The sequence below is a fragment of the Peromyscus leucopus genome, chromosome 23 (assembly GCF_004664715.2).
Source record: "Peromyscus leucopus breed LL Stock chromosome 23, UCI_PerLeu_2.1, whole genome shotgun sequence".
Lineage (NCBI taxonomy): Eukaryota > Metazoa > Chordata > Mammalia > Rodentia > Cricetidae > Peromyscus > Peromyscus leucopus.
Genome location: NC_051082.1, coordinates 6496094 through 6520266, shown reverse-complemented (window position 1 = coordinate 6520266; position 24173 = coordinate 6496094). Strand labels below are relative to the sequence as shown.

The 24173-nt window shown below is 43.0% G+C and overlaps 1 protein-coding gene, 1 long non-coding RNA gene and 1 pseudogene across 2 annotated transcripts; 2 read left to right on the top strand and 1 right to left on the bottom strand.

Moving 5' to 3' along the window:
* The first annotated feature begins 933 nt into the window (after positions 1-933).
* LOC119086555 lies at positions 934-3471 on the top strand. The gene is made up of 3 exons (XR_005089861.1): positions 934-2009; positions 2310-2483; positions 3297-3471. It is a non-coding gene; the product is annotated as an uncharacterized LOC119086555 (long non-coding RNA).
* A 1098-nt stretch (positions 3472-4569) lies between these two features.
* Positions 4570-23772, top strand: LOC114682603 (phospholipase A2-like). The gene is made up of 3 exons (XM_037198512.1): positions 4570-4584; positions 9072-9219; positions 23435-23772. Exons 1-3 carry the CDS (start codon positions 4570-4572, stop codon positions 23539-23541), a joined length of 270 nt encoding a protein of 89 aa, XP_037054407.1. The 3' UTR covers positions 23542-23772.
* Positions 17022-17232, bottom strand: LOC114682616 (annotated as a pseudogene).
* Positions 23773-24173: the final 401 nt, after the last annotated feature.

Here is a 24173-nt window from a genome sequence, read left to right as displayed (position 1 = left end):
GAATTGAACTCAGGACCTATGGAAGAGCAGCCAATGAATGTCCTTAGCTGATGAGCCATCTCTCCAGACCCCTCATTTTCTCTTTAGGTAGTTTAATTAAAAAAAAAAAAATCACAAATACCAAAGAGCCAAAACAAACTGGAGGTCCCTCCCTTAGAAAAATATTTATTCAACATTTACAACACATCATTTTACAATCCGTCTTCTCGCTTACCCACGGGTCCCACACCTTTATGACATGGCCACTATGACTTCTTTTAAAAGATGAGGCTACTGAAGAGCTGGGGGTGACGCTCACTGTTAACAGCCTGTCTAGGATGGTCGAAGCCCTAGGTTCACTGATGGCATCAGAAACAGAGTCCCGAAAAGCAGGACTCCTGAAGCGCAGTCCAAGGTCGCTTTCTGTTACTGCAGTAATAAACACCACTTCCCAAGCAGCTTGGGGAAGAAAGGTTGATCTTATCTTACAGATCACAGCCCATCACGGAGAAATCAATGCAGACAACAAGGAGGAATACTTGCTTATGCAGCCCATGCCCTCCTGTTCAGGGACGACACTGCCCATGATAGGTGGAGGCCTCCTTCATCTACCGAGAAAATGCCCAACCGATTTGCCCACTGCCCAATGCGATGCAGGCAATCCTTCTTCTGAGGCTCGCCCTTCCCAGGTGTGTTAAGCTGACAGTTAAGTTTAGCCATTACTGGGGCTGGGGAGATGGCTCAGCACTTAAGAACACTTTCTGCTCTTCCTAAGGACCAGGGTTCAGTTCTCAGCAACCACATAGTGGCGTTTGAACAATGTCTGCTGGGCCAATGCCCTCTTGACACTGGGTTTGGCTACCTCTTTTTTTTTTTTTCTGAGACAGGGTTTCTCTGTGTAGCTTTGGTGCCTGTCCTGGATCTCGCTCTGTAGACCAGACTGGCCTTGAACTCACAGAGATCCGCCTGGCTCTGCCTCCCGAGTGCTGGGATTAAAGGTGTGTGCCACCACCGCCTGGCTAGGGTTTGGACATCTCTTATGTACCCCCAACTTAGTACCCCAGCACCTCATTTTCCACGCTTTTCACATCTTACCCGGATAAAAACCATGTAGGGGTGAGTTGACTTAGTTTTCTCCATGCTTAAGACCCTTCCAGCAGGACTCTGGACAGCCACTACCAGCTACTACCAGTCACTGCGCCTGCGCAGGCGGCTGCAGCTGCACCTGTTGCTCACCAGGCCTGACATTGAGAGGGGCAGGGCCCTAGCCTTGGGTGGGACAAGAGTGGGAATGAGGGTCGGGGTAGAAAGGCAGAGGACTGGGCAGCTGTTGACTAAAGGAAAAGAGAGACTGAGAACCACGTAGCCCTAAACTAGCCAATTGGGACATTTTTTTTCAAACCTGGTTGACCGGGGAACCAGAGATTAACCTGGTTTCCCCCTCGGGGTCCCTTGATAGAGAAAGGTAGAGGAGAAGACGATGATGTGTTCTGTTTTGTTTGTTCAAAAAGTTTGCTGCTGTGTACTTTAGCGGGACAATTATCTTGTGGCGTGTGTTGAGACACAGTGAACACTGGAAGGTCACCAGGATGTAATCCTGCCTTCAGGACATTTACCCTCAGTCCAGTTTGGTTTCCTATGTGCAAGTTCCTAGCATGAGCGCACAGCAGAAGCGCTTCGAGTCCATCGTTTTTAGTGCAAAGATGTTGCCTTTAGTGCCCATGTGACACTGTGTCTTTCTCTCTTCTCTCCCCTCCTACTCTCTGTCTTCTCTGAGGTCTGAGGACAACTTGCAGGAGTCTGTTCTCTCCATCGACCACGGGAGTCCTGGGGATGGTACTCGGATTCAGACCTGGCAGCAAGTGCCTTTATTCCCTGAGCCATCTTGCCTGTCCAAAGCCTCTCTTATTAGGTGCAGTGTTACACTGCTTCCATATTGACTAAACAACTGAGAGCTGCATCATTGGCTTTAAGCCAGATACAGGACTAAACATATCTGCAGAGCAAGGTTTATTATTCCCATTTTACAGGTGAGGATTCAGAGGGCTGGGGATATAGCTCAGTTGCTGGAGTGCTTGCCTAGCATTTACAGAGCCCTGGGTTCCACCTCCAGAACCCATGAATTGAGTGTGGCGGTGCACACCTGTAATCTCAGCACTTGGGAGGTGGAGGCAGGAGGATTGTCTTAAATTATACAATTTTATGAGTGGAAGCTGATATTTTAGTTTTCTGGGTTTTAGAATTAAATGTCCATGTTGATATATTTTTATGTATAGGAATAGGTTGTCATACCCTGTCTTCTTCAGTTACTCTCTCCCATGTCTTTACAGGTTGGGTGCTGTGAAACAATCTTTGTACACTGCAAATAGGTATTGCTCTCATGATTAAAGCTGACTGGCTGATAGGCAGGATTTTCAAGGCAGAGAGAATGCTGGGAAGAAGGAGTCAGAGGAGTCTCCAGAGACGCAGAGAGAAGCAAGATGAATGTGCCATGTTGAAAGAAGGTACCGCTATGTGGCAGAATGTAGATTAGTAATATAATTAGTAATTAATTATAATTAGTAATATAAATTAGTAATATAATTTAATATAGTAATATAATATAATAATAGTAAATTAGTAATATAATTAGTAATTAATTTAAAATATAAGATTTAACTAGTAACAAGCCTGAGCTACTGACCGAGCCTTTGTAATTAATAAGTCTTTCTGTGGTTATTTGGGGAACTGGCAGTCCTGACAAAAAAACCTACAGCTGGGTTTCTCAATAAACAGGACACTCACCTTTAGCTAGCCTGACTGACGAACAAGTTTTAGGGATCTGTGCTCCCCACATCCCCAATAGAGTTACAGATGCCCTAACCACTCCTTGCTTTTTAAAAATATACTTAATTAGATTTTGTGTACATTGACTTGAGTGTTTCAGATCCCCTGGAACTGGAGTTACAGACAGTTGTGAGCTGCCATGTGGGTGCTGGGATCTGAACCCAGGTCCTATGGAAGATCAGTCAGGGCTCTTAACTGCTGAGCCATCTGCCCAGCCCCACACCTTGCTTTTTACATGACCTCTGGGCATATGAGCTCAGGCACTCACGCTTGTAGGGTAACCACATTACCAACTGAACCATCTCTACAGCACCACAACAAATAACATTTTTGTTATATGTTCCAGCAAATTGGGCAACCCAATTGACTTACGTGCGCTTGTTCTCAACCCAGAGTCTGCACTGAGGGAAGGGCCACCAGTTTCTTAGGTTAAAAATTGTAGTGAGCAGGGTCATGAGCTCCACTTAACTTCCTTTCTTGTTTCTCTCTAGACAAAAACAAGGCCTTCGAGGACTTCATTCACAACTATGACCGCCAGGCAGCCATCTGCTTCTCCCAGGCTCCACACAACAAGCAGCACAAAGGTGTTTATTGTTAGACTTGTCACCTCAGTGACTGGGACACCATCCCTGCCTGCCTGGTTGTGTTCACTACACACTGTGCCCTCTAATAAAACATCAATAGAAAGAACTCGGCTTTGGTGATTGTATTCTCTGTCTACCAAATATAACAAGATACTCAGAGAACATCATTCTGTCTAGCCTTGGGGCTGAAGATTAATGGAAAAGACATTGTCATTAGGGGAGCACCTTGAAGAGTGGGTGATGAGCCCGGCCATGCCTCTCATCCCAGCACTCTGAGATGGAGAGGAAAAGGTACAGATGGATACATCTCTTGAGCTCAAGGCAAACCTGATCTAAAAAGCAAGTTCCAGGACAGCCAGGACTGCTACACAAAGAAACCCTGTCTCGAAAACCAACTACAATAAAAGGACTCAGCCCGAGATACAGGAGGGTTTGGGGCAGACAAAAGGGGGAAGAGGGGAGAGATGAGGCAGGGAAAGGGACAGGAAAGGAGGGTTGGGGTGGGGAGGGAAGGAAAGAGAAGACAGAGAGGTAGGAGAGGAGAGAAGAGAGAAAGATGCAGTGTCATGTGGGCACTAAAGGGAACATCTTGGCCCTAAAAATACTGGACTCAAAGCGCTTCTGCTGTGTGCTCATTCTAGGAAGCAGGATATAGGAAACCAAAGTGAATTGACAGTAAATGAACCGAAGGCAGCATTACATCCTGTGACCTTTAAATCTCCATTGTGCCTAAACAAACGACATAGGATAGTTGTACTGCTAAAGTACACAGCAGCCTAAGTTTTTACTACAAACAAAACAGAGCACATCCTCTTCTCTACCTTTCTATATTAACTGAACCCACAGGCGAAGCCAGTCTAATCTGGTTCCCTGGTCAACCAGGTTTAGGAATAAGATGTCTCATTGGCGGGTTTAAGGCTACGTGGTTCTCTGTCTCTCTTTTCCTTTAGTGAACAGCTGCCCAGTCCTCTGTCTTCCCACCCCCATTGCAATCCCCAATGGTGTCCCAGAGCTCAGGCCTCGCCCCTCTCAAGGTCTGGTTCGGTGAGCAACAGGTGCAGCTGGAGCCGACTTCGCAGACACAGTGACTGGTAAGTAGCTGGTAGTAGCTGTCCAGAGACTGGCTGGAAGGGTAGGGGGATCTTGCACTTGGGCACAACCAACTCAAGTCACCCCCGACATGGTTTTTATCCAGGTAAGATCTGAGAAGTGGGGAAAAGGAGGTGATGGGGTGCTAAGTTAGAGTTTATATGGGAGAAGGCCAAACACAGAGGTCAGAGGGCATTGGGCCAGCAGACATGGTTCAACAGCCACCATGTGGTTGCTGAGAATTGAACTCGGATCCACAGGAGGAACAGAAAGTGCTCTTAAGTGCTGAGCATCTCTCCAGCCCCTGCGATGGTTAATTGTCAGCTTCACACACTGGGTAGGGAGAGCCTCAGCTGAAGGATTGCCTACATTATATTGGTCCTTGGGCACATCTGTTGTGAAGACATTTGCTGTCTTCCTTCCTTTCTTCTTTTCCTTCTCTTCCCTTCTTCCCTCCTCCCCTTTGTCTCTCCTCCCTTCTTGTCTGTCTTTATTTTTTATTTATTTGCTTATTTATTTATTTATTTATTTGTATGTGTGTTTGTTTTTAGTTTTGGTATTTCGAGACAGTTTCTTTGCATATCTATGGCTGTCCTGGGACTCACTCTGTAGACCAGGCTGGTCTCAAACTTGGATATTCACCTGCCTCTGCCTCATGAGTGCTGACATTAGAGGCATTAAAGGGGTACACCACCACCACCATCTGCTATACTCCTAATTTTCAAATGAAGTTTGAAGGCTAGTAAGATGCAGCCTATGATGCAAGCCTGTAGACCTGAGTTCAATTCCTGGAACCCATTTAAAGGTGGAAGGAGCGAACTGACTCCACAGAGTTGTCCTCGGACCTCCACTTGTGCATACAAGTGCTCTCTCTCTCTCTCTCTCTCTCTCTCTCTCTCTCTCTCTCTCTCTCTCTCACACACACACACACACACACACACAAACACACACACACACACACACACACTCACATTCATTAATTTGTAACTGAATCTAGCTCAAGGCTGTGTGAGGTTCTTGGGATAGACTCAGTGCTTACTTTATACACTTAACATGGAGGATTGTTGGGGACAGCTACTCCTGTCTGGGGCCACACGTCACTGTCAGCATCCCTCAGACCCAACCCCAGGAGCAGTGTCTAGATCTTCTTATGATGTCAGAGCATCCATGGGGGAGGGACTTGGCACTATGCCAGTCACTGACTTGAGCTGGTTGGGGTGTTGAGCTAGCCCTTTCTCTGTGACTCTGTGACAGCACTGATTCAGTCTCTGTCACCATCTACAGCAGCTCTGCAGGTCGGGACTGTGTGTGAGGGTGCACATATTCTACTTCTGTGCTACACACACAGTAGTCACAGACCCCGTGTGCTGACTGGACACTGTCAGAGCACAGCCACAGGAGTATAAAGAGAAGTCACTGAGTCCTCCCCTCACTCGGGATGAAACTCCTTCTGCTGGTCACTCTGCTCACAGGTAGGACCCTTGTCCTCTTTGAGTGACCCCCCCATTTCCCTTGTCTTCACAGTGCCTCAATGGTCACACCTGAAGTTCTGGTTGGGGTTCTAATAGCATCTGGGGTAGGATTTCCTTCTCACGCCCATGTTGACAAAAGCTGGCACCTTTAGCTCCTAGACCTGAACTCAGATGACTCCTTAGGAAAAGTCCACTACATTCACCTACCCAAGCAAAGAAAGTACTTCTGCCTCTGCCATATTACCCTGGCACCCATTTCCCTGACCCTAAGGTGTCCTGGCAATTTGATTTTCTTGTCCTTTTACAAAATATTGACATATATTTTATGTGTCTGAGTGTTTTGCCTGCACATGTGTCTGTGAACTGAATGTGAACAGTGTCTACAGAGGCCAGAGGAAGGGTCTGATCCTTCAAACTGGGGTCATAGGCAGTTGTGAGCTGCCACATGGGTGCTGGAACCAAGCCTGGGTCCTATAAAAGCTCAGCAAGTGCGTCTGACCCCAGATCCATCTCTCCAGCTCTGATTATTTTTTTCCATGATCATATAATGTGGCTCAGGATGTCTTCCAACTCAACATTATGTCCAGATTGAAAGCTTACTGCCTCACCTTCCAAGTGTTAGGATGACATACATGCCACACTTGCTTCTGGAACTTATTTTTTCTAAACATGGTTCTCATAGTAACCATGGCTGTCCTGGAACTCACTCTATAGACTAGGCTGGCTTTGATCTCAGATAGCCACTTGCCTCTGCCTCCAGAGTGCTGGGATTAAAGTCTTGTGACATTGTCCCCTGGTAACCTTGAGCTTCTTATTCACCTGCCTCAGACCCAGAGAGATGGGGTTACACAGTGCGTGTTCCACTCTACCTGAATTTTCCTGCCTTTTAATGGCGACCAAGTATCCCACTGCAGACTGAATCCTTGTCATTTACCTACTCCTCAGCTGATGAACAGTTTGTTGTGTCAAATGCTGACATTACAATGATGATCTGACCATTATCCTTGTCTATGAGCTGTGCATGGCCACACAACAGATTCCTTCTAATTCTTCCAGTGTAAAACAATGAGCATGTGTTGGCTGCTTCTCTGACTCAAGGTCTGAGCTAGAACTGTGATGAATCCCACTGCTGGCTAAGGCTAGGGTTTTACCCAGGCTTGAGTAGGGGTGGGGCAGCTTTCAAACTCAAGAGATGCTTGGATTGTTGGGTTATTGATCTAAGAGGTCAGTTTGTCCCTGGCTGCTGACTGGAGAGTGTTCTCAGCTCCTCAACACAGGGACCCCAGGGCAGGTCACAGTGTGGTGGCTGTCTGTCCTGATGGTGAGAAATGAGAAAGAAGAAAGGTAAAAGACAATGTCTATAGACCTTAGTCCTGGGGACTCAGCCCCGCTGGTACAGTGGAGTACATTTATAATCCTACCACTGGGGAAGCTGAGGCTACAGGGTTGCCACAGAATCAGAGACTAGCCTGGGTTACAGGGCAAACCTCTGTTTCAAATAGATAGACAGCTTTCTGCCCTGGTCTGGTGACCTTTGTTTGGTTGCCTAAACCTACAAGATGGAAGGAGAAAAACCAACTCCCTAAAAGTGTCCTGTGACCTCCTCATGTGTAACATGACATTTACGAGTGCTCCCAGGTGGGTACTCCAATGCTTGCTTTCAACCTGTGTGCAGGCAAACGCGCGCGCGCGCGCGCGCGCGCGCACACACACACACACACACACACACACACACACACACACACACACATGCACACACGCACACACTCACACCTCTATTCACTGCTCTCTCCATGCAGCAGATGGTAGGAGTCCAGGAGGAAGCTAGCAGGCAGGCATCAGACCCCTGGTAAGGCCAAGTGGGATTGATGGAGTGTGCTGTGCTTTCTTGTGTCAGGTGCTACTGCACCCAGCATCAGCCCTCGGGCTGTGTGGCAGTTCCGCAATGCGTTTGAGTGCACCTTTACTTGGATTGAACCCTTTTCAGACTACAGTTACTATGGCTGCTACTGTGGCTTGCTTAGTTGGGACAACCCAGTGGAAGACATAGACAGGTGAGTGATCCATCTGGTGGGAGACTGGAGGGTCTGGGTTGGGGTGTGGACAGGACACAAGCAGAGCATCTCACGAGACATCAATAGGAGACATGCATATTCACCAAGCATCATATGTTTTGTTTTAGGTATTATGATTTATTTTTGTTTGTTTGTTTCCATAAAGAGGTTCTCTGTGTATCCCTAGTTGTTCTTCAACCCTCTCTAGAGACCATTCTGACCCTGAACTCAGAGACCTTCCAGCCTCTTCCTCCTGAGTGCTGAGATTAAAGGCGTGCATCCCCACCCACAGCATGTATTTCCCTCTCTTGCTATGCAAAGAAATCAATCCATGAGGACCCTGTATCTAGTGGGCCCTTAAAGCAGAATGTGTGAGACGTAAATAATGGGCCCTGCTGCCATCTAGTGCCAGACTAGGGCATGGCCAACCATCACAGCTCCCATCAGAGTGTCAGCCTTCGCTTTAAAAAGTCATCGAAACTTCAGAATATATACTTTCGGCATACTTCTGCAGCTTTGTTTAAAAAAATTCTTTTTTGTGACAGGGTTTCACTTTAGTATCCTGGTTGATCTCAAACTTAGAGACCCACCTGCCTCTGCTTCCCCAGTACTGGGTTTAAAGGCGGGCACCACCACACTCCACAGAAGTTACTTTCAATAAATATGTACTAATAGAAATCACAAATTCTCGAGCCTCAGGACCATTTCGCCTGGAATACCATGTTTAAGTCATCCTGACATGTTTGAGAAAGAATGCAGCAGCCGGGTGGTGGTGGCGCACGCCTTTAATCTCAGCACTTGGGAGGCAGAGGCAGGCGGATCTCTGTGAGTTCGAGACCAGCCTGGTCTACAAAGCGAGTTCCAGGAAAGGCGCAAAGCTTTTGAGAAACCCTGTCTCGAAAAGACCAAAAAAAAAAAAAAAAAAAGGTCTTTAGGATTGAAAGTCTTGGGGTTGGGGATTTAGACTCAGTGGTAGAACCCTTGGTTCGGTCTTCAGCTAAAAAAAAAAAAGTAAGAAAGAATGCAGGTGAGAATTGACCTCCTGAGGGTCCATACTCCTCCCTCAGCTGTTCTGTCCACTTCTCAGGTGCTGCTGGACTCGTGACAACTGCCTCGCTCAGGTCTATAGCCTGGAAAACTGTGGATTCCTCATAAGGAACCCCTACACCAGCCCCTATGCATTCTCGTGCTCTGGGAATGAGATCACCTGCAGTGGTAGGTTGACCCTCCAGGACCTCTGGACTCTGCTTTCTCATGGGTGTCTTTGGAAGGGGCACAGGAGGTATAAGGACAGTCACCATTTAGTGGTCATTTCCTTCACCCCATTTGACATCACAACAGCCTTATCAGGTAGACACTAAAATATAGATGAGGTCTGAAGTGTTAATCTAATCCTTTTCAATAAAAGAAATCAGGAGTCACATATTGGGGTAAGAGATCAGAGAACAGGGAGCTATCACCAGTTGCTTCCTACCTCCTCCGTTTCTTCTTTCAAAAGGCTGAGATCCTCTCTCAGCCGCACCTTACCACTTCCTGTCTCTACTCTGTCTACAGTCCTCCAAACCTCTATGGTCAGCTAGTGGCTATCTCTGCCCTCTTACTCTAAGCAAGCTTTGTCAGAACACAATCAAAATATCACACATTCCTCCATTTTTTTTCTAAACAAAAAACAAAGGTTTTTAACCAACAATAAAACTATATACAATAAATAAATTTGCTATATACAAACACACAGGCAATAATTACGTTAACAATGTGTATTCCATTTCCATTTGCCAAATTGAGAGAAAATACTCCATTATCTATCTTATCTTGGTAAGTCCAAAGCATTGTACCTAATTCATTTTCTGCCCAAACTATCTTTTTATGTCTTTCAACTTTATGCACTTTACACCTCTTTTGTGAGGTGAATTTGTTGACAAGAAAAAACTATGACTATCTAGTCTTAAACTTCATCAAAGACCTGAGAAGGAAATATTACCTGAGTCAACAGGAAGTGCAGAGCAAACAGCTAAGAAATGATGGAAACAGTCCCCCGAGGTTCCGCTGCAACCTTGGGACATCCTTCTTCAGCCTACAGGCCTAGAACATCTGACAGACTTTTCTGTGAAGCAGGACTTTTAAAGGACTGTCCCACTTTGTCTTTATAAAGGTTGGAAGTCACTTTCTTTTATGTCCTTCTTGTCCATTTTGGACAGCATGCTGTCAGCAGTCGAGGCAAAGACAGTTTCTGATCTAGTGGCTAAGCTTTGTCATGAAGAAAGTAAACTTCATATGGGGTTTCTTCAATGTCCACCATCTTCTCTGAAGTAGATTGGTATGGCCAGGAGCAGATGTCTCATTTGCACAAAAAGAAAAGAAGAGCCTTATGTTATTAAAATACCTTAAATGCCATATTCTGTAGACTTCTGAAGTGTTTGAAGACCACCTGTTTATCTAAAATATATCTCCGTTTGACCTTGAAAACATACCTAACATGACTACAAGTTTGATTGTAATAGGTGACTAACTACTAACCTGTATTTCTTTATTATCCTAAATAGTTTAAAATAATAAGTTTCAAGGACTAGAAATTTACATTACATTGTTAAGTAAACTGTATAGGTACAATACTTTGAACAAGAGTAGAAATGTATTACAGTATATTCTAACAAAAATAATCTTAAATTTGTATCAATATATGAAAATATCTTAAACAAGAGTAGAAACATATACAGTATAACAAAAATAATCTCAAATTTGTATCAATATACAAAAATTCATACCAATGTAAAATATTTAAGGCTAGTAGTTGTTTTTTAGGTTTAAAAGTAGACTCAATAATCTACATTTTTATTCTATCATTTCTATATCCTCCCTTTTACCTTTTAGAACAAGATTCCTGAATCTAATTTCCTTCCTTTGTTCAGCTTTTTTCCTGACCATTACCAATAAAAACTTGTAACCAACCCCCCTAAATAATGACAAATATCCATAACCCACTGAATGAACAAAATTCACCCATCCCACCTCTTTACAATGTGGGTGTCATATTATAAAAATTACTCCCTATTGTCTGGGGGCAATAGCATCTTTAGGGGACCCCTAAAAATTGGGATAATTGTCAAGTTCTGGGAGAGCTGGCTGTATCATTTTTGTCTAGTCTCTGTATAATGGGAAAATTAGGGCTTGTCTCAGGTTATGTCTAGAGTAGTCTGTGAGGCTGGACCATTTCAACTAGCCACCTTGAAATTGTCCTGAGCAATTTTTAGTTCAAAGCTGATCTTTGGGTAGTGTTTGTCAGCTTAATGGTGTTACCATAATGCAGGTGGCATTGTCATTGTGGGACCCCATCCTACTTTTGGAGACATCAAAGGTCACTCTTAGGCATGGTAATGGTTCACTGGAGAAAACTTAAACATTTTAAATGTCATATGCAGTAGATCTCAGAGGACCATATTTGTTATGTACATCCAGAGTGGAAAAACTTAATTCAGCCGGGTGGTGGTGGTGGTGGTGGTGGTGGTGGTGGTGGTGGTGGCACATGCCTTTAATCCCAGCACTCGGGAGGCAGAGCCAGGCGAATCTTTGTGACTTCGAGTCCAGCCTGGTCTACAAAGTGCGATCAAGAACAAGAGAAACGCTGTCTTGAAAAATTTTAAAAAACAAAAAACAAAACCAACCAAACAACAACAAAAAACCCCTTAATTCCTAGTTACCTAATAGAAACTCAAACCCAAAATCATGTACAGGAGGCTAGATGAAGCTGTTTTCTAGAATTAGTTATTACTCTATATGACCATTAATATCATGACAAAAGTTTAATATATATTAATTTTATAACTTTGAGATAATATTTATATCTTAAGAAAAAAAAATTTAAAGAGTCAAAATAAAAACCAAAGAATAGGAGATTAGTGACAATAGACTAGTCCCTTAATTTTTATTTTTCTTCTATCCCAAATCAGGTGGCTCTTCTGACATGAAACAGAGATTTTGGATTTTCCCTTAATAAGCTTGAGTTTAGGGAAGGAGAGAGTCATGCTTTAACTTCAAAGCCAGCTTTAATTTTTAATTGAACTGGAACTAAAAAGACCATTTGTATTATATGTCTGTAGAGAACAGCAGAAACAAACATTTGGGAAGATTCATGAAATTTTATCTGTAGCTTTATAGTTTTTTCTGCCTTGCCCACATTCAGGACAAATCTCTGCCACCCGCCAGTCCCACAGCCGCTCAAACCCAACCAAGTAAACACAGAGACTTATTTTGCTTTCAAACTGTATGGCCGTGGCAGGCTTCTTGCTAACTGTTCCTTTATCTTAAATTAATCCATTTCTACAAATCTATACCTCGCCACGTGGCTGGTGGCTTATCGGCGTCTTCACAGGCTGCTGGTCATGGCGGTGGCGGCTGCAGTGTCTCTGGTCATGGCGGTGGCTGCAGCATCTCTGGTCATTGCGGCGGCTGCAGCCTCTCTGGTCATTGCGGTGGCTGCAGAGTCTCCTTCTGCCTTTCTTGTCCTTTTATTTCTCCTCTCTGCTAGTCCCGCCTATCCTTCCTGCCTAGCCACAGCCGATCAGGTTTTATTTATTAACCAATCAGAACAACTTGACATACAGACCATCCCCCAGCACAGCCAAGCGCAGACCATCCCAAACACCTGCACTCAGGCCCATGGTCCTAATCATCCTCCATACGGACCTGCTGGGCAACGCCACAAGGAACCCAAGAAGGGCTCCCACAGGACACACAAACCATCCCACAGCACTTCCCCTTTTCTTTTTTTTAAAAAGGAAGGTTTTAACTTTTACACATCTCCAAAGCCAGCTTGGTATATTTGGGAATTTGGGCGTAGCTTCTCTTAACTACTTCCTGCTGGAGGGGGGCGCTGTATCTTATGGGGACGCAAAGAATATTTAAGGATCATGGAGTAGTCCGTGAGGCTGTATCATCTGAGCCAGTTGCCTTGAAACAATTCTGGATGTTGAATCATCTGGGCCATGGTGTCATCAGAGACCTTCAGGGGGTCTTGGCTGGTCAAACCTGATGTATCTTAATCTGGAACAAATCCATAGCCTCTGGCTTTCTGTGAAAGTTGGAAATGTGATATACAAATAGGCTAATTTATATTTTTTCTTGGGACATTTTCTCTGGATAATTCATCCTTTTTCTTCAGATATCTCATTTTTCTAGTGGTCTTTAGATTCTTTAGCTGAATGCCTTCATTTTCCTGGAAAGACAAAAACAAAACCCTGTAGCTTGAGTTTTTCTGCCTTGCCCACAGTCAGGACAAATCTCTGTCACCTGCCAGTCCCACAGCCGCTCAGACCCAACCAAGTAAACACAGAGACTTATATTGCTTTCAAACTGTATGGCCGTGGCAGGCTTCTTATTAACTATTTTTATATCTTAAATTAACGCATTTCTACAAATCTATACCTCGCCACATGGCTGGTGGCTTATCGGCGTCTTCACATGCTGCTGGTCATTGCGGCGGCTGCAGCCTCTCTGGTCATGGCGTCTCCTTCTGCCTTTCTGTCCTTTTATTTCTCCTCTCTGTTAGTCCCGCCTATCTTTCTTGCCTAGCCAAGGCCGATCAGGTTTTATTTATTGACCAATCAGAGCAACTTGACATACAGACCATCCCCCAGCACAGCCAAGTGCAGACCATCTCAAACACCTGCACTCAGGCCCATGGTCCTAATCATCCTCTATACGGACCTGCTGGGTAACGCCACAAGGAACCCAAGAAGGGCTCCCACAGGACATACAAATCATCCCACAGCACTTCCCCTTTTCTTTTTTTTTTAAAAAGGAAGGTTTTAACTTTTATACATCTCCAAAGCCAGCTTGGTATATTTGGGAATTTGGGCGTAGCTTCTCTTAACTACTTCCTGCTGGAGGGGGGCACAGCATCTCATGGGGACACAAAGAAAATTTCAGGTTCATGGAGTAGTCCGTGAGACTGTATCGTCTGAGCCAGTTGCCTTGAAACGATTCTGGATGTTGGATCATCTGGGCCATGGTGTCATCAGAGACCTTCAGGGGGTCTTGGCTGGTCAAACCTGATGTATCTTAATCTGGAACAAATCCATAGCCTCTGGCTTTCTGTAGAGACAAAAGCAGAGTCTCCTTTCCAAAGTAACACATCCTTATATCCAAATTTTAAAGTCAAGGTATCTTTAATATATACATATTGGTTTAACTCAACATCTTTTACGATCAAATGTTTTTCTGCAGTTAAAAATCCCAAAGACAATATAATCCAAACTCTCTGTGTGATATTCATCTTTACATGGCTTATTTTTTATATTGCTTTTACTTTCTCTTTAAAGACTTTATTTTTTTAAACTTTCTATTTCTTTATATAACTGTCTATGTTCCTTTTCCTCTCTCTTCCAAGCCTATGTACATTTTTACACACATTGTAAAGCATTTAAAGTCTTGTTCCATCTGAATCTGTCTTATTGCAAACTTATTGCTTTAAACTGTAGCCTTCTAAGCCTGAAACGGCTCTGTGGCTGCTGGCTCCGCCCCCTTCAATTTCCCAACTTGGCGGTGGTACATTTTCTGCCAGCTCTGGGAGCCATCAAGTCTCAGAAATAGTGGGTCTACACTTTTATCCAAGCAGCGTGTAGCCCAGAAACCTTTTTTGTTTTGTAACTAGCAAAGGCTAAATCCACCATGCAGCTTAATGTGCCACTTGCAGAGGCCTCATTCCCGCCATACTGCAGGTCAAGCACACATGCCAGGAACCTGCCAGTAACTCAAACCGGCGGCTGCCGCTCATTTGAGAGAGAGAATTAGGAACTGTGGGGCATTTACCGACGTCACTGTTCCTGGAGAACTTACCGATGTCACCGCTCCCTGTGTTGAGTTCTGAATCCTCTTTACCACCACGCGAGGATTCTTCTCAGATCACACTTTATTGGAGCGCCTCTTGGTTAAGGGACTTTGTCTTTAGTATTTTTTTTTTCATAACACCGGCCTTTATCCCTGTTCATTTGTCCTTTTTCTTTAGTCCCTCTTTTTTCTTTCTTCCCTTTTTTTCTTTAGCCCCACGTTGGGCGCCATTTGTAGCTTGAGTTTTTCTGCCTTGCCCACAGTCAGGACAAATCTCTGTCACCCGCCAGTCCCACAGCCGCTCAGACCCAACCAAGTAAACACAGAGACTTATATTGCTTTCAAACTGTATGGCCGTGGCAGGCTTCTTATTAACTATTCTTATATCTTAAATTAACGCATTTCTACAAATCTATACCTCGCCACATGGCTGGTGGCTTATCGGTGTCTTCACATGCTGCTGGTCATGGCGGTGGCTGCAGCGTCTCCTTCTGCCTTTCTGTCCTTTTATTTCTCCTCTCTGTTAGTCCCGCCTATCTTTCCTGCCTAGCCAAGGCCGATCAAGTTTTATTTATTGACCAATCAGAGCAACTTGACATACAGACCATCCCCCAGCACAGCCAAGTGCAGACCATCTCAAACACCTGCACTCAGGCCCATGGTCCTAATCATCCTCTATACGGACCTGCTGGGTAACGCCACAAGGAACCCAAGAAGGGCTCCCACAGGACATACAAATCATCCCACAGCAAAACCCTGCCCCAAACCTAACTTTGGGGAGTTTCCTTCTTTGCAAGTTATATCTGATCAAATGAAAAACATTTGCTAGTCTTATAAGTTAGTTTAGATTGAAAGGTCATGCTGGTTGATGGACTGTCCCCTTTTCTAATCAAGAGGTCTCTCTTGTTCAAATATAATCTTTATCAATTTTGATGGTATCCATAGCTTTTCTTTTTTTGTGGAAACAAATCAAAACATCTTCACAACACAGCACATATCCTGGTTTCTATTCTGAGGTCAACACATCTTTAAAGTATACAGGCTGATTTAATTAAGCAGCTTTTTTCTATTATCTAATGTCTCTCTGCAGCTGTTGTTCCTTTCTCACCAGCATTTAGAAAATTTCAAGTTAATAAAGCATTGTGCAGTCTATCTCTGGGGGTCTTTATTTTATTTTATTTTATTTTTTGTGTTAGGCAAAAATTTTATTTCCAAGTTCTTCAAAGGTTATCATAAACACAAACTTTCCTTCTAAAAGTGTCCCCAATTAAATCAAAGGCACATCACCCTAATAAAATACTCGTGACATTAATTCTTTTAGGTTGTAATATTTCCACATTTTGTTTTTAACCAATTGCAATGTTCTGAATGTAGGTCACATTTTAAACATTTTTTTAAAGGCATAAGCACATTTTTTTAGGAAGTTTTTTTTTTTTTTGTTTTTAAATTTATGATGTATATTGTTCTGCCTGCAGGCTAGAAGAGGGCACCAGATCTCATTACAGATGGTTGTGAGCCACCATGTGGGTACTGGGAATTGAACTTAGGACCTCTGGAAGAGCTGCCAGTGCTCTTAACCTCTGAGCCATCTCTCCAGCCCAGCATAAACACATTTTTAAGAGCTACAAACACAATTATAAATTGTAAACTAAAGGAACTAAAGAAAGAGCTAACCAACCTCACCCAGGATGGGCAACCTAACGCTACATCAACCTTTCAGTTGGCTAACGAACATCTCCCAAGTCTACTGTCCAAGTAAGACCATATCTCATTAAAAAATAAAAACACCCTCCTTTAAAAAATTCAGGATATCAATTAGTCCCCCAATTTTATATTTTCTTTTCATTTAGTAATTGTGAATTCTTATGAACAAATTTTATTAGAGTATAAAAATGTTAGGAAAGTTACAAATACTGTTTTTGAAAATAAAACGTTTCCTTCCTAAAATGCAAACACCCAGTAAGTAAAACATCCTATATCCCAGGCAGAGCAACACAAGTTCTATGAGGGAAGAGGTGCATCTTAGTAAATTTGGTGGTGAGGTTAAAAAAAACTGATATCTGAAGAATTTGGCTCTAGGAGCAGGCAACAGAGAAGGTGATTTGGCGATTTGGCTGTTGAAACTATTTTCTTGGGCCATGGTCGTGGTCATCCATCACCATGTGCTTTCCCAGCGACCTTCTTCCCAGTCTTCACAGTAAAGCGCAGGATCGGGGCTCCCGGAAGGGATTGTTTCCAGCTGGGACACCAAGCAGCAGGGCGTCCTTGCAGGCATTCTGCATGCAGTACTGCTGAAGCTCTGCTGCTGGCTGCCTGAGAGACCTTGATCCTCTCCACGCCTGCCTCCAGCTTGAGCTGCTCCACCAGGCGCTGCATGGCGGTCACACTGGCCCTGGAAGACATGGCGGCTAAGGCTGTCCTGCCAGCCCAGCAGAGAGGAACCCCAGTCGGGTGTGGTGCTGCCCTGGGGTGGGGAAGTCTGGGGGTGGTGGTCTTTATTTACCCCTTCTGTTTATTTTATTTATTTATTTTTCTAAGAGCGATTTATTGTTTTATTTTTATTTTTTAAATTTATTTATTTTGTATACTGCATATATGACTACAGGTCAGAAGAGTGCAGCAGATCTCATTACAGATGGTTGTTGCTGGGATTTGAACTCAGGACCTCTGGGAGAGCAGACAGTGCTCTTAACTTTTGAGCCACCTCTCCAGCCCATGCCTTCTGTTTATTAAGTGTATCTTTTAGAATTGATTAGATCTTTTTGTAACTGCTTACCCTGTAGGATTGTGTGGTATATCTGTAATATGCTTTAATGTTGTTATATGCAAAAAGCTGTTTCATTTTACTAGAGACATATGCTGGGGCATTGTAAGTCTTCATTTGTACAGGTGTCCCCCAACGGTCATAACTTCTAACAAACGTGTGATTAAGAATCAGCCTTTTCAGAACTCAAGGCAGTTTCCCATTGAAATACTGAATATGTATCTATGGTATGGTATACATATTTTAATTTTCCAAACTCTGCAAAATGAAACACATCCATTTGCCAAATTTCATTTCTTTGAGTACCCTTTGGGTTAATTCCTGAAGGTAGTGGAGTTTGGTTATACAAAGAACAAGTAGGACATTTCCTTATAGTTTCCTTGGCTTGTTGCCAAGTGATGGAAAACTCTTCTTTCACACCCTTGCTGTTGACATGTTGTGTCTTATGAAACTCTGAGGCTTCTGGCATATTTCCTATGAACAGTTGATCAATTTCATCATTATATTTCACTAGAGGGTCTGGTAGACCTGTATGGGATCTGATATCTGTTATTTATAAGGGATGATTTCTGTTTTTGATTATTTCTTATAACTGATAAATAATGTCAATTCGAATCATCTGGAATAAAGTCAGGAATTTCAATATGTAAATCAACTCTTTCTGCATATTGAGAGTCAGTAACTTGTGGTTATATTTTATATTTATATTTTATCTGTGTACCTCAATAAAGTTTATCTGAGGATCAGAGGAAAAAGCCAGCCACTATAGTAAACATAGAGGTCAGGCAGGCAATGGTAGCACAGACCTTTAATCCTATTACTCAGAAGGCAGAGATTCATCTGGATCTCTGTGAGTTCAAGGCCACACTGGGAACAGAGCCGGGAGTGGTGGTACATACTTTTAATTCCAGCACTAACCATAAAGGACTGGAGGTCTGTACAGACAGACAGGATGTGACAGATCTGGGCAGGAAAAGGAAGTGATGTAGCTGGGTGGAGAGAGGAAATGAGATGGCAGAACAGAAAGGCATATAGGTGTGGGTATACAGGAGGTAGGTCTCTTTGGCTGAGGAACTCTAAGTGGCTGGCTTCTTTCTATTTTTCTGATCTCTCGGTTTTAACCCCAATATTTGACTCCAGGTTTTTTTTTTTTATTAATAAGACCATTTAGTGGGCTGGAGAGATGGCTCAGAGGTTAAGAGCACTGACTGCTCTTCCAGAGGTCCTGAGTTCAATTCCCAACAACCACACGGTGGCTCACAACCATCTATAATGAGATCTGGTGCCCTCTTCTGGCCTGTAGTCATACATGCTATATACACAATAAATAAATAACTCTTAAAAAAAAAGACCGTTTAACAATTTGTCTACAGTAACTATATTAAGAGGTTCAGGAAAATCTAAGAATACCATGAGAATAGCATATAAGTGCTGGGATTAAAGGCATGTGCCACCACTGCCTGGCTCCAGGTTTCTTCTCAATGACAAATATAGGAGAATTCCAAGGAATAGTCAATTCTTCAATATGTTGAGAATTTAACTGCTCCTGTACCAGCTGTTCTAAGGCCTATAATTTTTCAGAGGTCAAAGGCCATTGTTCCACCCAGTCAGGTTTGTCTGTTAACCATTTGAAAGTTAGGGCTGTTGGTATTTTTGAAAGATCAGCAGCTGTTGTGCCCTGTTTATGAACAACCTGAATGGTCAGTGACTGTTCTTCATAGTACCTTTTCATATTTGTCCCAGGAACATATGTTAGTTTATGGTTTGTTTATGAGATTGGATGAATGTTAATCTGGGTATTCCATTGCTGTAACAAATCACATCTCCATAAATTAATTGCCTTGTTAGCCACATATGGCTTTAATTTTCTTCTCTGTTTTTCTGGCTCTATACATTTGACCCATCTTATGCTTTGTTTTACATGACATAATGTTCTGATCCCTAAAAGGTGAACATTTTATTTCCTGAAGAGGCCAATTTGGATGCCAAGATTCTGGTGCAATTATTGTTACATCTGCACCCATGTCTACAAGACCCTCAATACAATGTTATTTATTCAAATTTTTAACTTTGGTCTTTGATCATTTATAGAAGTTTGCCAAAATATTTGCTTTATGGTTTCTGCTGAAATTTTGGTTTTATCTTCTAAAGCTATTCTATCATCCAGAGCAGTATGCTTTTTTATAATAGGCATTAGGCAAATTGCTCTGGGGAAGAGTTTCTCCCATGATGGCATTTGGGAATGACTAAACCAAATCTGACAAGGGGGCCTGTGATGGTCTCCCCAAGACTTTTCCCAATGGCAAAGGGTTATCTTGTTTGTACCTTGTTGATCTGCACTCATTGGTCCAATGTCTGCTTTTGCAGCACCTTCTGCATGCTCCAGAAGGCAGGAGCCCTCTGTTTGGATTATTCCTAGAAAAAAATATTATGTCTAGGAATGCCTTGCCTACAACCACTTTTTAGGTGACCTGTTTATCAAAATTAAAACATCTGACATTTTTCCCTTTCTCCAACATTTGACATTTCAATTTTTCTTCAAGCCTTTGGAAATCACCTCTCCTATGCAAGCATCATCTTGGTTATGAGATTCAGTATTGATTGTATCTCAGATTCATTCCTCTGTGTGTTTTGGCCTTGCCTTTAAAGGCCTAATTACCTTTTTGTATTGTGAATTAGCCTTTTTAAAGGCAAAGATTCAATTATTATTTATCTGGCTTTTGGATTTGGCATCATTCTAATTATAGCTGAAGTCAATCCTTATTTAAAAAAATCAGTGAAGTTTTCTTTTGGGCCCTGTATAACTTTAGTAAATGACCCAGTTCTTTTTCTGACTTCTTCAAATCTGTCTCAAGCATTCAGTGCTGCTGCATGGCATAGACCCAGGGTGTGGTCATCATATAGAGACTGTCTTTGTACATCAGCATAATCACCATCTCCAAGCTATTGGTCTTGGGAAATTTCTATACCTCTATCCCTACTTCATTTTTCAATGGTCTTAGCCTCATCTTTCCACTAAGTCCTCCATTGTAATTGAGGATCAGGTTGCAATACTGTTGTAACCAAGTCTTTCTAGTCTTGTGGGATAATTCTGTTACTAGTTGACCAAGAATTTAACATCTGCCTCACAAAATGAGTATGCATATCATATGAGACTATTGCTTCCTTAAATCTCCTCAAATCTAACATTTCTGCAGGAACAGTCAGCTCTTATATAGCCTTGGGGATACCTGTCATTTGGTAGTTGTTCCTGTTTGGTTCCTGTTTGATAATCTTGGGATGTTCCTTTCTAATTTCATAATGTAATGTTAAGGTTGATTCTCCCTTAAATTCCCCTGTCTTTGTCTGAATATCTCTATGATCTGTTTTAATGAGTACTTCTAAGGCTTCTAACTTATCACTCAAAATTGCATTTTTTCTTTAGTAACTAGTTGTAGGGCTGCATATTATCAGCCAATTTCTCATTTTTGGCATTAATATCAACAAACATTTTTAGTGATAAAACAAGAATTACCACCAGGTGGAGGTGGTGCACACCTTTAATCCCAGAACTCAGGAGGCAGAGCCAGGCAGATCTCTGTGAGTTGGAGGCCAGTATGCGCTACCAAGTGAGTTCTAAGAAAGGTGCAAAGCTACACAGAGAAACCCTGTCTCGAAAAACCAAAACAACAACAACAACAACAACAACAACAAAAACCCCCAAGCCCCCAAGAATTACCAAACCAACAATGCTTATAATTAATGTTATGTAAATCACAACTAAGTTAATTATCCCCTTATTTAATTGCTCCAGTTTTTAAACCATCCATTGTGGAACCATACAGAGACCTAACTCCTTCCATCATAATAGTGTTTCCCATTTTTTAACATGGGAAAAACTCTCTCTCTCTCTCTCTTTAACTAATTCATGCTTTTAAAAATCTCAGTTGTCTCAAAAAAAATCTGCTGATGTTGACAATGAATTAGTGTGTGGCTAAGATTGCTGTGCAGCACATCTGGGCAGAGAACACAGGTGGTGCACAGCCTGGCCGAGAACAGCTGTCCCTGATCACATGTCAGCATCCTGCGAACAGGGTCCAGGGAAGTCCACAACCCACAGGAAAAAGTAGCCAAAGAGCCAGCAGTCTGAAAGGAAGATACAAGGGAATGTACAAAAGCCTCATGTGTGGTTGGCAGGAAGTGAAAACACAGAGCTGCCTGAAGGCAGAGCTGGCCAGATGTGAGGGACTAACTCTAGTGGCTGAGTTTGGGGCTTGTGGAGATTTCTGTAGAAAGGCTGCAATAGGAAAATCCCAGACCTACTCAGAGGGCTTGGGGGGAGCAAAGGAAAAGCCAGCTCCCACTTACAGCTCTGGCGGATGCCGGTGCCTGCAAAGCCATGGGCAAGCAGCTATTTTGTGAATTTGTGTCCCAAAATTTGAACACCAGATGATGTGTTAATCTAATTAATCTTTATCAATCCAAAACTGGGAGTCAAATATTGGGGCAAGAACCTGAAAGATCAGAGAACAGGGAGCAGCCACCTGTTGCTTCCTACCTCCCTCATTCTACCTTACCACTTCTTGACCTCTCTGTCTACAGTCCTCCAAAAATATGGTCAGCTAGTGGCTAGTGTGTCCTCTGACTCAAAGCAAGCTTTATTTGTCAGAACACAATCAGAATACCACACAACAGAGTCCCTGATGGTGAAGATGAGGAAGCCTTGGCCAGATGCCCAAGGTCACCCAGCTTAGAAGTGATGGCATTTGGTTCAGGATCGATCATCTATATCATTCAATGCCTTTTTAAAAAACATTTAAAGATTTTATATATTTGTGTGTGAGACATGGCTGTGCAATACACACCTGTGGATCTCTGAAGGAATCTGTACTCACCTTCAATCATGTGAGTCCTGGGGATGCAACTCATGTTCAGACTTGGCAGCAAGTGCCTTTATTCCCTGAGCCAACTTGCCTGCCCAAAGCCTCTCCTATTAGCTGTTATGTTTACTGATTCCTAGTTGACTCAACACTTGAACGCTACATCATTGGCTATAAGCCAGATACTGGACTAAACACCTATGCAGGGCAAGATTTATCATTCCCATTTTACAGGTGAGAATTTAGAGGGCAGGGAATATAGCCCAGTTGCTAAAGTGCTTGCCTAGCAAGCACAGAGCCCTGGGTTCCACCTCTAGATCTCATAAATTGAGTGTGATGGTGCACACCTGTAATCCCAGCACTTGGGAGGAGGAGGAGGTAGGAGGATTGTCTTAAATCATATAATTTTAGAAGCAGTAGTTCATATTTGTAGGTTTTTTTTGGTTTTAGGACTAATATATTTATTGATTTTATGTATAGGAATGAGTTGGCATCCTGTGTCTTTTTCAGCCACTCTCCACTATGTGTTTAGAGCCTGGATCTCTCTCTCTAAACATGACACTCACCTTTAGCTAGCCTGACTGACCAACAAGTTTTGGGGATCTGTGCTTCCCACTTCCCAATAGAGTTACAGATGCCCCAACCACACCTTGCTTTTTCCATGGTCTCTGGGCATCCTAGGTCAGGCCCTCAGGATTGTATATCAACCACTTTACCAACTGTGCCATCTCCCCAGCCCACAACAACTAAAGATCTTATCATCAGTGTGTTCCAGCAATTTGGACAACCCAATGTCCTTTTGTGTGCTTTGTCTCTTTTTTTTTGAGTTTTTTTTTTAATTAAGAATTTTTTTTATTTATTTGTGCTTTGTCTCTCAACCCTGAGTATGCACCTATGGGAGATGCACTGATGTCTTTTGGTTATAAATCACTGGGTGCAGGGTCATGGGCTCCACTCAGCTTCCTTTCTTGTTTCTCTTCAGACAAAAACAACCCCTGTGAGGCCTTCATCTGCAACTGTGACCGCCAGGCAGCCATCTGCTTCTCCATGACTCCATACATCAAGTACTACAAAGGCAATGGCTGTTAGACTTGTCACCTCAGTTACTGGACACTATCCCTGCCTGCCTAGTTGTCTTCACTACACACTGTGTCCTCTAATAAAGCACCTATGGAAAGAGCTTGGCTATGATGATTGTAGTCTTTGTCTACCAAACATAAATATATCCTCAGAGAACATCATTCTGTCTATCCCTGGAAGCTGAAGTATAATGGGTAAGATGTTTCCAGGAAACAAGGACCTTGAAGTGTCATTTATGAGCCCAGCCAGGACTTTCCCCCCAGCATTTTGGGATGCAAGGCAGAGGCAGAGGTAGGGGAAGGCAGATCTCTTGAGTTCAAGGCAAACCTGGTCTAAAAAGCCGGTTCAAGGACAGCCATGACTATTACACAAAGAAACCTTGTCTTGAAAACAAAACAAAGAAGAAGGAGAAGGAGAAGGAGAAAGAGAAGGAGAAGAAGAAGAAGAAGAAGAAGAAGAAGAAGAAGAAGAGGAAGAAGAAGAAGAAGAAGAAGAAGAAGAAGAAGAAGAAGAACTCAGTCTGAGACTCATAGAGGTGTGGGGAGGACTGCTGTGAAATATGATCTTAAGATATGCTACATTTGATTATGCAGTGGACTTTATTTTTTTCTTGAGACAGGGTTTCTCTGTATAGCTTTGGT

Bases quoted from the DNA above. Each gene is read 5' to 3' on its own strand.
- LOC114682603 (XM_037198512.1), top strand. The intron at 9,220-23,434 runs GTAGGTTGACCC...GTTTCTCTTCAG, and splicing joins GAATGAGATCACCTGCAGTG to ACAAAAACAACCCCTGTGAG.